The sequence below is a fragment of the Fopius arisanus genome, unplaced genomic scaffold (assembly GCF_000806365.1).
Source record: "Fopius arisanus strain USDA-PBARC FA_bdor unplaced genomic scaffold, ASM80636v1 scaffold00024, whole genome shotgun sequence".
Lineage (NCBI taxonomy): Eukaryota > Metazoa > Arthropoda > Insecta > Hymenoptera > Braconidae > Fopius > Fopius arisanus.
Window position 1 is genome coordinate 609,641 of NW_011887763.1, and position 15,074 is coordinate 624,714.

General features: G+C 39.9%; 5 protein-coding genes across 6 annotated transcripts; 2 read left to right on the forward strand and 3 right to left on the reverse strand.

Moving 5' to 3' along the window:
* The first annotated feature begins 3,839 nt into the window (after positions 1–3,839).
* Snup (snurportin-1) lies at positions 3,840–5,347 on the forward strand. The gene is made up of 4 exons (XM_011301621.1): positions 3,840–4,197; positions 4,261–4,696; positions 4,801–5,175; positions 5,256–5,347. Exons 1-4 carry the CDS (start codon positions 4,031–4,033, stop codon positions 5,277–5,279), a joined length of 1,002 nt encoding a protein of 333 aa, XP_011299923.1. The 5' UTR covers positions 3,840–4,030; the 3' UTR covers positions 5,280–5,347.
* A 69-nt stretch (positions 5,348–5,416) lies between these two features.
* On the reverse strand, positions 5,417–7,317 carry LOC105264625 (uncharacterized). 2 transcript variants are annotated; one of them, XM_011301624.1, is made up of 6 exons: positions 7,152–7,317; positions 6,890–7,026; positions 6,562–6,773; positions 6,001–6,413; positions 5,706–5,880; positions 5,417–5,638 (listed from the first exon to the last, which is right to left on the reverse strand). In XM_011301624.1, the coding sequence occupies exons 2-6, from the start codon at positions 6,972–6,974 to the stop codon at positions 5,525–5,527; spliced, it is 999 nt and encodes a 332-aa protein (XP_011299926.1). In that variant the 5' UTR covers positions 6,975–7,026; positions 7,152–7,317; the 3' UTR covers positions 5,417–5,524. The 2 variants fall into 2 exon arrangements, with proteins under 2 accessions (XP_011299926.1, XP_011299925.1); XM_011301623.1 differs by having other exon boundaries at positions 6,890–7,317.
* A 789-nt stretch (positions 7,318–8,106) lies between these two features.
* Fcp1 (RNA polymerase II subunit A C-terminal domain phosphatase Fcp1) lies at positions 8,107–11,467 on the forward strand. The gene is made up of 5 exons (XM_011301626.1): positions 8,107–8,510; positions 8,928–10,227; positions 10,290–10,457; positions 10,592–10,835; positions 10,946–11,467. The coding sequence occupies exons 1-5, from the start codon at positions 8,293–8,295 to the stop codon at positions 11,245–11,247; spliced, it is 2,232 nt and encodes a 743-aa protein (XP_011299928.1). The 5' UTR covers positions 8,107–8,292; the 3' UTR covers positions 11,248–11,467.
* A 15-nt stretch (positions 11,468–11,482) lies between these two features.
* mRpS17 (mitochondrial ribosomal protein S17) lies at positions 11,483–12,286 on the reverse strand. The gene is made up of 4 exons (XM_011301625.1): positions 12,117–12,286; positions 11,926–12,042; positions 11,775–11,851; positions 11,483–11,692 (listed from the first exon to the last, which is right to left on the reverse strand). The coding sequence occupies exons 1-4, from the start codon at positions 12,282–12,284 to the stop codon at positions 11,527–11,529; spliced, it is 528 nt and encodes a 175-aa protein (XP_011299927.1). The 5' UTR covers positions 12,285–12,286; the 3' UTR covers positions 11,483–11,526.
* Positions 12,287–12,360: 74 nt separating this feature from the next.
* LOC105264632 (lysosomal aspartic protease-like) lies at positions 12,361–15,014 on the reverse strand. Its single transcript, XM_011301632.1, has 4 exons — positions 14,855–15,014; positions 13,615–13,984; positions 13,202–13,401; positions 12,361–13,128 (listed from the first exon to the last, which is right to left on the reverse strand). Exons 1-4 carry the CDS (start codon positions 14,914–14,916, stop codon positions 12,603–12,605), a joined length of 1,158 nt encoding a protein of 385 aa, XP_011299934.1. The 5' UTR covers positions 14,917–15,014; the 3' UTR covers positions 12,361–12,602.
* Between the last annotated feature and the right edge of the window lie 60 nt (positions 15,015–15,074).

The window sequence follows — 15,074 nt, forward strand, 5'->3', positions numbered from 1 at the left end:
ATTTTTTTGCACATGCGGAAAAATGAGTTTTGCATAACAGTTGGATCCCATTGACGTAATGCAGCTTGCATACAATCGCTTTGACAGGTTCCTGTCCATCGGAGTTTTCCTCCTCGAGTAAACGAGGGTCACGTACCCCAGACCCCTAATACATCAAGAGGATATGCTCGGGTTTGTGCACGAGAGGGAGACAGAATGGATGATCAGAAACGAAATTTTCAAACTCTTGATTCGCCTGTGGCCAGGATCCACCGGTTATTATTATATAGTTTTCCCCCTCGTGCGTCCGTCCAAACCCAGAGGGATGCGCGAAGGAGATATCCCCACCCCTCAAATAACCCCCCACCCACTTACACCCTCTCAACCCCTCGCCATGTCCGCATCTGTGGTAACCATGGAAACAGACGCATCATTCCCATGGTCCCCGGGCTTTTCTGTATGAGTATCGTTACTCTAATACCCCATGTACGTGCATGTGATGTCTCTATGTATATTGTAAACCCACCCCCTCAACCACCCCCCCCCCCCGTCTCGCTACCTTCAATCTATGTATTTTCGTTTCACACCGAGTCCCATTGCGATCCTATCACGGATTTTCGTGTGTACCGGGGGATGTTTCTGAGGATGAAATGAGAATTGTGATTTTCATATGAATGAATTTTTAAAAAGTATATGACAACTGCACTTTTTTGGGCGAGGGGGTTGAGGGAGGTATTATTATAGTTTAGATAGTTGGTGTATGAAAATTGTCGGAAAACATTGGGAGTTCGGAATTCTCGGGGGCAATGGGAATTGTTTGGAGAATGAATTTTCAGGGAAAAGTAAGGGATGGAAATGGTACCCCGGTGTTGCAAAAATGTAATTCAACTAGAATTGTTATTTTGATGTTAATGAATTTTAGAAAGGATTTTACTTCTCCAGTTTCAATCAGAGTTCAGTGTAATTGACAAATCAAATTACGAGTAATTTAATAGACTCCGCATATATGACTGATTAAATAAATTATTCTGTTGACCTTTTCATTAGGAATATTTCAAATAAATTGAATATCATATTCGCTGCGTGTAATGGCTTTAACCAAAATGGAAAAGTATTTGTCAATTAGTAGTAGATGAATTTTTTGAATACTTTTTGAAAATACTGGAATTAGCAAACGAAATAAAAAATTCAACTTTGATAAGTGAAACTTATTATCCATGAGAGAAAGTTCGATATTAAATTTATAAATATTCTACAACTGAATTGTTTATTTAACAATTCCCATGGACTATCGCTGAAAGTTCAAATTCAATATCCAAAATATTATTACTTATTCATGAACAAATAGGTAATCGAATTAATCCCCTCAGATTTATTACTGTTGTATTTCGTTATCACAATAAAATATTAATTTACCAGAAATCCACGAGGAATTTTCCATTTTGTATCAAAAGAGGATTAACCCGCGAATATCCTCCCGAGGTGATAAATTCAATTCCACAAATGTCACCCAAAATTTTTCAATAAAAAAACTCATGTTCAAAAATCCACAACCGCACAATTTAATTCCACAAATAGCTGAATCACTCGTAAAAATATTCATCAGAAAAATCAACATCAAAAGGAAAAAGTGAAAAGCACTTGTCCAACGTAAACTATTACAAGAGCATTACCTGAGAAGGCAATACCACAATTGAGTCCCGAGATGAAAACTCAATGGTTAAATAAAGTCATCGAGTTATGAGACCTCAGGTTTCACCAGAATAATTACCTACCACATTCACCCATCCTTTCCACCCAAATGAGATGCATTTCCCATTCCCTCCCCCTCCCACCCCCACCAAAGGACGCCTCAGATTTTTACGTAATTTGAAATGCATGAAAATACAACTCCAAATTTTGTTCACACTGCTTCTTCTTTTTTAATTATCCACCTCACTGCTTCTCCCTAAAAAAAAAAATAATGTTTATTTGTTCTTGTTATCCCTCCCCCCTCCCTTCACCCAACCCCTGGCTCCTTTCAACCGGTGAGAGAAAAAGTTGAAAGAACAACAAATACCCCGAGGCAAGAGTGAAAATTTCTACCTTTACCCCGATGAATTACACTCGAATACCCCAAATTGCTTCCGGTTCTCCTCATTCACCATTTGATAGAAAATATATTTGCATTGAGTCGTATCTAACCACTCCATTACGCAACTGTCAGACTATATCGTTGAGGAGATAATGAGAAATTGAATTCCGTTGAACACAATTGATTGGAGAGGATAGGAGCATAATAGGGCTTTTTGTTAAATTGAAATAAAGAAGCCACCTCACTCGGTTTCAAGAGAAAAACGAGTGTGCCCCCATCGTAGTTGGCTGTCTGGATGAGTGCTTGTGGTTTGGTAAGAAGAGAGGAAGAAAAATAAACAGTGAAAAGCCGAAAGAAAAATATTGGCGAGACGGCCAAAGAAACGTGTTGAGGGGCTCAACATCCATTAAAAGTACAAAACAATTCGCCTTGGGGATTTTGTGGTAGACTCGACGTGTGGCAAAAGTTCGAAAAATAATCAACCTCTCAATGAGTCATAACAAAAATTTATTCAACACCTCCACAATTTATTTTTCTTTGCCAATATTTTCTCATTTTCCATTAATTTTTTTTGGGAATTTCAGAAGAATCATTAATTGAGATGAAACCCCGTTTAATTATTATGGAATTAAAAATTCATGTGAGTGAAATTCTTTAGTCATCCGAAAATTCAATTTTTCCTCGCTGTAAGAGGATTTATACGATTGTTGGTGAAGAGAATGTAATAAAAACTTTTAGGGGAGTAAAAAATCGCGGTGATAACAGATCACCTTTTCTGCAGTAGCAAATACCGAGTGTAAACCTTCTAATATTGATTTCTCCTCGTGATAGCGCCGGAGGCTGATATTTCTCCCGTGAATCACTTGGAAAGAAAATTAATGCATAAAAAATCCCTTTGGCAAAGAGTCTTTAACAAATAGAGGCCACGGATGAGATAAATGAATATCTCCGAGGCTGACGCCACTCTTCAAGTTCAAGTTGGTCTCAAGTAGGCGGTACTGCGGTATCTGTGATACCTCTTATCAGATAAAACACTGGAATGAGCCGTATCCGCGAATTTCTCTTGGGCTTTTTCGATTGGAATTTAGTTTTTTAGAAATAATCGCAAGGATTTTGTAATGAGATCCAATTAGTTGGGATTGCTAACGGATAGTTGATGGTTCATCCTGATAATCTGGACCTTTCTGCATATGGAATGCATGGAAACGTTGAAATTTAGATATTATTTATTCAGCGTTCATCTCTCCCGCCGTCTAAAACTGAAATATCCGTCACGTGTTATCCGTTCGTGTATCGACTTAAAACTCAATTATCCATCAGGGGAGAAATTTAATTAGTCCCGGATGAATTAGTCTGGACAGATTTTATAGGACGTGGGGGAATAAATCTGTGAGCGATATGAAGCAATTATTTCTTCAAATATTTCACTTTCCGCATCAGGATTTTGTCGATAATTAGAATTGCCGGTTTTATCTATATTTCAAAAGTTGCTGATTAACGAATTGTTCTCTTGAATTATATTTTACGTTACCAATTGAATCCGTGAATTTATTCCTAATTATGAAATTTAAATATTTATAGAATTATTCGAGCTTCAATTCGATTACATACAATTTTTTTTCATATTTTTTCATGCAACTGATTTTAATAAAAATAAATTTGAAAAATATGTTAAGGACAACGCGTTCACCGCCATCTCTCGAATTTTCTAGGATGTTGACAAAATCAAAATTCTCTGATCTTGTTCATGATGTCTTATACTTTCATTCATAACAGACGAAGACGTCAAAATAAAAACCTCGAGCTAATTCCACCGGCACTCATTCAACTCCTAACCTCAGTTATCATTGCATTTTGTATAAATAAATAACGAAGAGAGTCCTGAGATGAATTCATCCACAGCATATTGATCACCAACATCTAACCCTCAGTGCGATATTATTCACAACGTGTAATAAACCCAGAGTTCCTTAAAAAATGTCAGTAAAAAATCCAGTGAATGAGACAACAACAGAGATCGACAAAAGCAATCGCAAGTTTTTGTACAAGAAGCCGATAAAAAAAGACAATTACAAACTAGAGCCTGAATGGGAGGAGACACCACAGGAAGTGCGAAGGAAACGACTATTGCACCACCAAAAGGAGTAATTACATTTCAAGAATTTCCAAATAAATAATTTCTCATTACTCTGACCCGTTCCATTCAGATGCAGAGAGGCAGCCTTCAACGCAGGACGTGTCATCCTGGAGGATCTCCCCCTCTCGGAGGAGGAGAATGAAGACCCGATGGAGGTGGATAAGTCCAGACATCACTCCAGGAGGCCTACGAACAAGCAGTACGCGAATAAATTGATGATGTCTGAGTGGATGCTGGATGTGCCTGAGGATCTCGTCGACAAGTGGTCGATGGTGCCCTGTCCCAAGGGACGGAGGAATTTACTGGTAGCCCGCAAGGGGAGGACCGAGGCCTACAGTAGACGCGGTGAAAAACTCACTGAATTCCAGTCTGCATTGCCAGGGGGTCATTCCGACGAGATAAGCAGGAGTTGCACCCTTCTGGACTGCATATGGATGCCGAAACAGAGGGCATACTACGCCCTCGATGTCCTCGCCTGGTCTACCCAGCCTTTATTAAACTGCGATGTAAACTATTCTCTGATAAATAATTCGAGATTGAATTCATTGGAATTTAATTGATTGGAATTAATTGGAAAATCTGTGAATAATTGGTACTTTCATTTTTCAAGGCTGAATTCCGTAGGTTCTGGTTGCAATCTAAACTGGCTGAGGATGAGGATTTTAAGTCGCAGGGAACGAAGCGAAATGAATACCCAATATTACCTCTGCCTTGTGTGTCTTGTGATAACGATTTGTCGGAATTCCTCGACAATTTGCCAGCTCTACCACCACTGGATGGTTTTTTATTTTATCACAGAGAGGGGTATTACATGCACGGATTCACTCCTCTCGTAACTTGGCTGAAGCCCTATATGTTGCCAGAGGTCTTGGGGATTTCAGTGCCTCCCTCAATGGACGAGAAACCCGAAGGGTATGTGGACTTCATGCAGTATATATCAGCTCGTGCCAAGGGCAAGGGGATCTCCTCGAATTCTGAATTATCCGTGAGGAATTGAACATTTAATACGATTTTCAAACAAGTTCACATTCTCGACTCGTCAACGTTTCGATTTTTATTTTGCAGATGGAGACAAATAGTAACGACTGAACACATTGAATTTTGGATTTTTTTTTACGAATTATTCTTCGAATTTGACTGTTATTTTACTTATTGACTGGCTTGGCCGTAATTAATTATGTTTGTTTTAGTTTGGAGAATTGTTCTTCGTGGATTGAATTACGACGTATAATTATTGAATTTTTATTGAGCATCTGCTAGGTTGAAAGTACAAAAACTATACGTCAGAATAAAATAGATTTTATTGTTATAGTGTAGAATATCTCAGTGGGGATTTATCCACTGGTCGAGACTGTCGTATCGAAATTCAGGAGGTGGAGTATCTCCAGAGCTTTCTCGTTGAAAAATAGTAGAACTTTTGACATGACCTCAGCAGACGAGACTTTCATCTGTGAAACCCCGAATAATGAGAATTTTTATTTGCTGAATTGAAGTTGAGAAAATTAATCGCTTTACCTTATTATCCATTATCGTAAATGAAGGCAGACTTATTTTATGTAATTTACAAAGGCCTAACTGGAGTCCAGCGGAGTGCACCATCTGTTTATTCAGGACTTCGTAAAATCTCTCAATATGCTGAGCCCGAAAGCTGATTTTTTCATTGGAGTCATTTGCATCTTCTTTAGAAACTCTGGAAATTACAATGACTCCATACCCATTAACGAAATTTTTACGAATTACAAAAATAATGAAAATTATGTTCCAATTATCTCACTGGGCTACCGAATTCAATAGAAAATATTAGACTTACACAGTCCACATCTTCGTCAAATCAGCCACTTCGAACTTGATCGAAATACTGTCGGTAATAGGCAATCCAGGAACCTTGTACTCCAATCTGGCCTCTCCCTTCTGTGGAGGATCATCTGTGTGGCTGGGCTGGAGGACAATTGGCACCAGCCACTTCAGGTCGTCCTCAGTAGCAGGCAGAGCAACAACATGGCAATCAAACATACTCCCCAGAGTCATATGAACAGCTTTCATGGCACTCTTGGTCCCTCTGCACAGCAGCAGAGGTAATCTCACTGATTTCTCGTACTCCAGTTCGTTCACAGCTGTTCTCCATGACAGCATTATCCCCACGTAAATGCACTTCTCGGTTTTCTCTGGTTGTTGAGATTGATCGGGAACGTTTGTCCGGATAGGACTTGCGTGGACAGTTATCTGTTTGAATTAAGCAATAAATATTATCGAAATTTATTGCCTTCAAACGTCAAGTTTCTTGAGTCATTGGCGATACGATTGACGATTAGTTTTTCAAATTATTGAATATTTGGGAGAAAAAATGAAAGCCCAATTTTAAATATTTTACCTGTAGAGGAATCGGATCAGAAGCACTCGGTCTCTTCTCGATCCCCTCAACAATGGAAAATTGAGCCTCGTAAGTAACATCTTCGTGTGGGAGAATTGCAGCGACTTCCTCTCTCATTTTCTTCCCATAAAGTTTCAATTGGACTTCGCTGTCTTGTTGGAGGCCATAGAGAGAAGAAACCCCCCAGATGTTCCAGGTCTGCTTGAGCAGTACTAAATATTCCCCAAGAAAAAGACAAATTAAGCCTCAATTCACAACCTTAAATCCCTCTAATTTCCACTTCAAACTCACTGTTAAAAAAATAATAATTGGAAGAAAATTTAATTACTATCAACAGATTCTGCAATATCCGCAGTATCACTCTCCTCAGGCTCCACAGCTCCAAGACTAAAATACTCTCGAATCCTCTGCATCCCAGGTGTTTTCAAGGAGCCAGTGGTTCTCGCAGTGTCATAAAATATAGACCTATCCATTTTTCGAAACAAATAAATTCTCAAAACCTACACTAACGATCAATCAATTCCCTCCTCACCAGACAAATACATTCTCACGATTAATTAAATGGAACAACACGAGACATTAAAACCCACCAATTAAATAATCAAAACGCCACCGTTAAAATCGAAGGTAAACAACATCTTCATACGATTCATAACGTACACAAAACTGGAGAGTTTTCGAAAACTATTGGAATTCACGTGGGGTCAGAATGGAGGAAAGAACCAATGGTGGTGTAACCATAATGCCTTCAGAAGAATCCAGGGTTTTGATTCGTTGTCCTTTGTACTTTAATAGTAGATACTTGAAATAGAGTGAGAGAGGACAGAATGGGTATCTGCATTTCACTCCAAGCACATCGATATTGAAACCAAAAAGGATTGAATAAAGTAGAGGCTCAGTTCTGGGGGTTCGAGTGACCCCAGCGGCATCATAGTACTGCACCCCAGAGAAGGAGGGCGCCACATGCAATGGGGGTGTCTGCCCGTCAGCCGACTCGGTTACTGCCTCAGCAGCAAATTAGTATTCACTGAAATTGGTAGTCACTTAAATTTTTTACTCCATGTGTGAAGTAAAAAATTTAAGTAACTCCATAAAATTTTAAAATTTCAGTGAATACCTATTTCGTAACGCAGAAAATGACATTCACCCCGTCGACTGGTCCCTCTGACAGCGGGACTGCTATATACTGAAATCAGCATAAGTTTTAACATTGATTTTAGGAGTGGGGGACATGGTTACAAGTGGTAACTGCGTGGAGTGGGGGTTCCCAGAGAAGTAACAACTTATGCTGACCTTAGTATTAGGCAGTTACCGAATCGGCTGACGGGCGGACACCCCCATTGCGTGTGGCGTCCTCCCTCTCTTGGGGTGCAGTACTATGATGCCGCTGGGGTCACTCGAACCCTCAGAATTGAGCCTCCACTTTAGTCAATCCTCTTTGATCGAAACTATCGAGAGTTGTTGATTGTTGCCCGATAGAAAGAGATAGAATTACCTCATCCAGCTGATCCTCTCACTTCAGCTACTCCAACTCGAGATCTCAAACTGCCAGAAGATAATTCGTTGATTACTCCTGACGGGGACGTTTGCCTACAAAATGCCTCAACGTTCCCACGAGCTTTTGTTGTTTTGCGCGGGAGACCAATGCACGCATCAGTGAAAATTGTTATTTAAAAAATAGTGTGCCATTGTGTCACTTCTTGATGATATCAGTGTCAATTCGGGGTGAACATGTCGGTGATGGAAGTGAAATTTCCAAGCGATGAGCAGCCTGGGAAAATTATCAAGTGGAGAGTATCAAGGGATACTATGGTGTCTGCTGGGAGAATCCTTCTTCTTTATCATGGGGTTGGAAATGATGGGAAAACTGGGGAGAAGAAACTACGTGCTACGCAGTTTGGAAGGATTAATTGTCTCCTGGTGAAGCCTGGGGATCTTGTCGAGCCTGGGTAAACGTCGAGCTTAACCTCATTCGTGTCAATTACCTTCGGACATGAGCGGTTAATTAGTTTTTTTGCATGATGAGGATAGAGAGTTTCTGAGAAGTTAGATTTTTATCAGCTCCCTAGTCGAGTTTCCAGAAAATATCTCGGAATCTGGCAGAGATGGCTCTATTTTTCCCGAGACCTTTCTTGTAGAGAAAAATGAGAGCCATAAAAAAGGTTCCCACAAAAATCGATCTATCTCAGATTCGAGTATATTTATCTGTTCGCTACTAATGTAAATCATCGATATTGAACGAAATGATTTGCGTCAGTCAGATCTCTGTTGAAAAATGGTATTTTAACTGCTGTGTTGATTTAGATGGTCATTACAATTAATTAAAACTCTCTCTTTAGCATCAGGATAATTAATCAGTGTTTCAGGCAGGTGTTGCTACGAATGACAGGCTGTAAACATCCAACAGTGATGAAGGACTTGTGTGCTGAGTGTGGGGCTGATCTGAGGGCAGAAGCTCTTGCTGACGGGGCACAGGGTCAACTGGTGTCCGAGGCAAGTGTTCCCATGGTTCACAGTATACCTGAGTTGAAAGTCTGTCCGGAGTTAGCTGAGAAAATTGGAAAAGAGGATGAACAGAGGCTGCTGAGTGATCGTAAACTAGCCCTCCTTGTGGATCTTGATCAGACAATTGTGCACACGACCAATGACAATGTGCCTGCTGTCATGAACGACGTTTTTCACTATCAACTTTATGGACCAAACTCACCGTGGTATCACACACGTTTGAGGCCTGGCACTCGTCATTTTTTGTCGGAAATGAGTAAATTGTATGAGTTACACATCTGCACCTTTGGAGCGAGAAATTACGCGCACACAGTGGCTGCTTTGTTGGACAAGGAGGGGGCACTATTTTCCCATAGAATTCTCTCGAGGGATGAGTGCTTCAATCCAGCATCCAAGACAGCTAATTTGAAGGCATTGTTTCCATGTGGTGACGATTTAGTCTGTATAATTGACGATCGTGAAGATGTGTGGCAGGGCTGTGGTAATCTAGTTCAAGTTAAGCCGTATCATTTTTTCAAGCACACCGGTGACATTCATGCTCCTCCAGGCCTAGAAAAACGAGACTTGCCGGAGATTGCCGACACTAATGAATCATCTAATATCACAGAAACTGTACATAAGGATGATATCAGGAAGGGAGAGAATGGAATTGTGGTAGATAAATCTGAGGGAAGTAGCCCAACAGATAAATCCCAATCAATAGTTGAAGAATCCACAACAGAAGAGTCTAAAAAAGAAAACCCATCCGAAGAATCAAAACCAACGAGTGAAGAGTCTCGAGACGATAGCCCACCACCGGAAGATAAAAATGGGGAAGGGAACATCGAGGATTCCAAAGAGAGTAAAGAAGAGGCCAAGGAGGACAAAGAGAAAAACAAAGTGGATGTTGCTGGGAGTAAAAAAGATTCCTCAGCTGAGGATGACGACCACGACGATTATTTATTGTACCTCGAAGACATTCTCAGGAGAATTCACGCGGAATTCTACGAACACATAGACAGGGGAGAGAGGAAACCCCTGAGGGAGATCATCCCCAAGGTCAAGAGACGTGTCCTCCAGGGATTACAGTTGACTTTCAGTGGATTAATTCCAACACAGCAGAAATTGGAAGACAGTCGAGCTTACAGAGTGGCTAAAGCTTTCGGAGCTGAGGTTGAACAGGTAAAATTTCTCTCTTGGAGTTCTGGGGAGGATAACCCAATTTTTTTCATTTTTTTTCAAAGGATCTAACTGTGAAAACAACACATTTAGTGGCTATCAAGCCAGGGACTGCAAAGGTGTATGCAGCGAAAAAGAATTCAGGCATTAAAATAGTCAATCCTGATTGGCTTTGGTCGTGTGCAGAACGTTGGGAGAGAGTCGATGAGAGGCTGTTTCCACTGACTGCCAAGGTAAGATAGATAGAAGATCCTAAAATTGTCGCATTATCGTGATGATGAGGCTTTGTTCTTGATACATAGCTTTGGGAATCTATTGAGATTCGGTAGTAAAAATGCTCAGCAATTTTTTAACGTTCAATGAATAGGCAAGGGGATCCAGAATACCGCCTCCACATTGTAGTAGTCCAGATCGAATTGAGATTGAAAATCCAGTGACAGATACATTTGCCAATACAATAAATCCTCTAATGTCTTTCACGGAAGAAGAGATCGAGAGCATGGATAAAGAAGTCGACGAGGACATGACGGATCCTGAGATGGATTCGTCGGTTGTTGATGTTGAAGATTTGGGGATCAAGAGAGAAATCGATGAGAGTGATAATTCTGATGGTAATTAATCGATCATTATTCTCATGAATTGATGAATTATCGGGATTGCCCCATGATTAATTTCATAATCAATCAATCAATGTTTAATTATTTTTCATCGTCTCCTCTAGAGGAATATGAACCCACGAAACGTAGGAAGATAAACGATAACTCCTCATCATCCTCGGGAGACAGAGAGAGACTAGACGAAGATAACGAAGACGACGACGACGACGACGACGACGAAGATAACGAAGATGACGACGACGACCCAATCACGAGATTCAGGCGAGGTGAGGGGCTACCAGACGACCTGGAAATGGGGGATTCACAGGATTCCGTGGAAGAGATTGACGATCCAGCGGAGGAAGACGATGACAGAGAATGGAATGCCATGGGGGCCGCGTTGGAGCGTGAATTTTTGTCGGAATGAGTACTAAATACTTGATTTATCGACGAGTCAAGTATTGTTACACGAATTGTACATTATGAAATTATTTTTTTCCCATTATCCTCTAATCATGTTATCAAAATTGTACATTCACACGACTTCGAAATATTTGTACGGAGGTAAATACGTGATTTACATATTTCACGTTCTGTTGATATTTCGCCGAATTTTACGGATAAATCGAATCCATTTGTAATCTCGTATGAGTGAGAATAAATTTTTTTAACGAGATAAGGATTTTATTCGATAATTATGAGTACATTAGATTGAATAGGGCTGAGGTGTGCCGTCCTCGTGATATTTTACGTAACTCGGTTTGTGGGAAAAATCGAGTTTATCCTCTAGGGTACCTCGTGGGGGCCTTTCCTCGTAGTTGAAGGCACTCTCGGCCTCTCCATAAAGCTCGTTCGTTTCTTTTATTTCTTCCCTATAATAAATAATTCAAAAAATCATCATACCAGCAATTTAATGCAAAAAAGGGATGATTAATGATTTTAATAGTGACGCACCTGTATTTACTGACTACAACTTTTTTACCAGTCACAGGATCAGTGATATCGCCCATGGGGTAGATAATCTCAACAACCTTTCCCATATAAAAAATTAAATAAGCAATAATCACACACAAACAGCAAACAAAAAGATGAATGCATTGTTTACCTCGTGAGTGATAAGGCGAGTCATCTTCTGAGGCAATTCCTGGATCAAAACAGTATCTCCGGTTTTACAGAGTTTGTTTGGATCGTGAGCAAAGACGAAGGAGAATTCATTCCAATACTGAAAACAGAGCACTCATAACCTTGAAAATCGTGAAGAAAACACTTGAGTTAATGAATAGAGACGTGTCATACCATGAGGAGATTCTGATCGAGTTCAAATCGTCGGATCTTTATTCTCGCTGCATTGCTCTTCGCCGAGGGCATGCACGTCCCCAGAATATATTTAACTATTGGTTTTGCCTTGTTTATGGCCGCCATCGTTGAAAATTGTTGAAAATATTGAAGCGACGTGACGCGCATCGGTATCGCGCAACCTAATATCCAAAATGACGTTGGGCGCGAAAGAAATTTTGAAGGAAAATGTAAAAACAACAGATACATTTTTTTGATACAAAATACCGGCCTCTTCGCATTTATTGAATTCAACAGACAATTGATTAGTACATCATCAAATCATTTAAGGAAGTATTTTGTTCGCGTGCGAGTATAAATCAATACGAGTGGCACCTAAAATCTAAAAAAAAAAATCAAAAATCAATCGAAAATAGCGAATTCGAGTAAATGTAATTCTGTTTGTTGAATTATTTGATCAAATGAGGATAATCTCGGAAAAGGGATCTATTTGGCGTCGGTGAAACCAATGCGATTGTTCTCCATATCGAATTCCGTGTAGTAACGACCGATGAAGACATCTCCGAGGATCCAAAGGGGTCCATTGGGTGGTGGAATGTCAATTCCCATAAATCCACTAAGACATATCGTTTTTCCAAATTGACTAACTTTCAGTATATAATCGTCTCCTGTGAGGGCGAATGATTTACCACCGAAAATGAATTGAATTTTGGGTAAATTCGGGACAAGGTCACAGCTGACCATCGCTTCTCCAGCGGCTAGAGGAGTGGCACCGATTGCTTTGTTAATTGCTGCAATTTCCAGTACTGGCCCAGCGATGAGAGAGGTGCCAGTATCGGCTATTGCCTGGCAACCGTCTTGACAGAATGTAGCATCGCCAACCATGATTTTGTCCATCTGGAACTGCCAATAAGCTTGACGATCCACTGAGATATACGTGAAGTCTCCCTGATAATGTTCTGGATCGGATCCTCCGAGGATCATCTCACCACCAGGTGTAGCATTTGGATCTCTGGAGAATAATCATGATAATAAAATCAAGAATTAAAATAGTAACTTTCTCGAAGTAATTCGAATATTCCCACCTGTTGAGGTAGAAACTGAATATCTTCTGTTTGATCAATCCTTGATCATACATGGAATAGAATGGGGGGGTCACACCATCAACTGCGATGCTCTTGTAAGCCATACCGAGAATACCATCGAATTTAGCGGCCACGAAAGCTAGTCCCGGTTCACTCAGGGCTTCAGCAAATCCCTGGTTTTTAATGTCAAACCCTGCAATCTGTACAAGGAAAAATATTATTCTCTCGGATGGCATCAATCACGATCTCATGGAGATATTGTCTATCTTCCAAATAATCCAATTTCCAATAACCTCCTTATTTGTCTCACAAATAATTCTATTTGGGGTGAAAAAATTGAGACTTTTTCGTGATTGAATAAATTCCCAACGAAAAATATAATTTCCATATTTTCATTCCTCGGAAGAACTTACATTCACATTGTCATTGGACAGAAATCCAGAAAGACTGCCCGATCCATATTGAATAGCAAAAAGTGTCCCATTGCTCTGATAAGTCGATGATTTGCTGCTATCGTACTTGGAGTGCAAGAGGCAAGCGATGTTGGTGAAGTGGCATTTTTTGGAGGGTACCCAGAGGTTCGAGGAGCCGGTGTCGAAGACGACCTTAAATTTCTGTGGAGGAGTACCAATGCTAATTTCCCCATAGTACTGAGCATCCATGTAGTTGGAAAGAGGTTCTGGTCCTTCCCTTTGGTTTCCATATCTCATTCGCACCTGGTGGAGGTCAGTTCCCACCTCCTTCAGGGTTTTTCTCACAGTACTGATCCGATGGACTGGAACTCTAAAGGTCAATTTCCACAAGTCCGTAGTTAAAAGTAAGTCGTTTTTTTTTTCATGAAATAGATTGTCAATACAAGTGGTGGCGTCTGTTTCTAATTGAAAAGGTCAAACTGGTAGTTATCAGAACGACCTCTTATCTTTTCAATAAAAATAACTTGAGTCGAGTCAATTTATAATCTTCAATTTTCCTGACTTTATTTGTTTTGTGAGTATCTCGAAGTCATTTCGTCTGGAGGAATAAGAGGCGAGAATAAAGGAGAATAGTTTGAGGAACAATGAGTTCCAAGTTGGTGACGAAGGAAATAATGTAAATATCACCCTTTTTCCGGGAATGCTGAAGATAAAACAATGAGTCAAGAAATTGCCGACTTCTTATTGTATTTCCTTCTGGATGAACGAATGCAAATTTTCTTGACATTGAAGTTCTATTCAATTTCATTGCTTTATTGTCTCATTGACAGGTGTTTTGGATAGAGTAATTAACACGAGCAACAATTAAAGTTGAAAGACTAATGTCTCGCCATCCAAACGGCATTTAGCATAAATAAAAATATATCTTCAAACTGCCGTTTTTGCGTTTTTTGCAATTAACGAATTATTTTCAACAGAATACAAGATTTTCTGCTGAGAATAATAATTGATAAACAATTGAAAATAATTTTCAATTGAATCTCAATTCAATGTCTTGTCCATTTTTCCAATGGATTTGCGATTAACAGAAATTCACAGTGAATGAATTTTGTAAACTTGAAGTGGATATCATTGTTCAAATATTCTATTGTTGATAGACTTGAGACACAGAGAAAATAATCACGACGTATTCAATTGTCAAACGACAATGGATGGAGATATTTTTGAGTAAATGACTCACCTCACAAGATCAGCATTGACGATTGCGAGGACAAAGGCAAGAAACGCCACGAGTCGCAGCATTTTGCCAATGTTGATTGATTATTTATAATATATTCAGGGATGATAATAAGAGGAAGCCTCTGTTGTGCTCAGCTGGTGCTCCAAAAACGTTATGACAATTGCACTCGAGTGCGATGCGATCTTAACCCCCAGTGGATTGTCGTCGAATCATCCTAGGT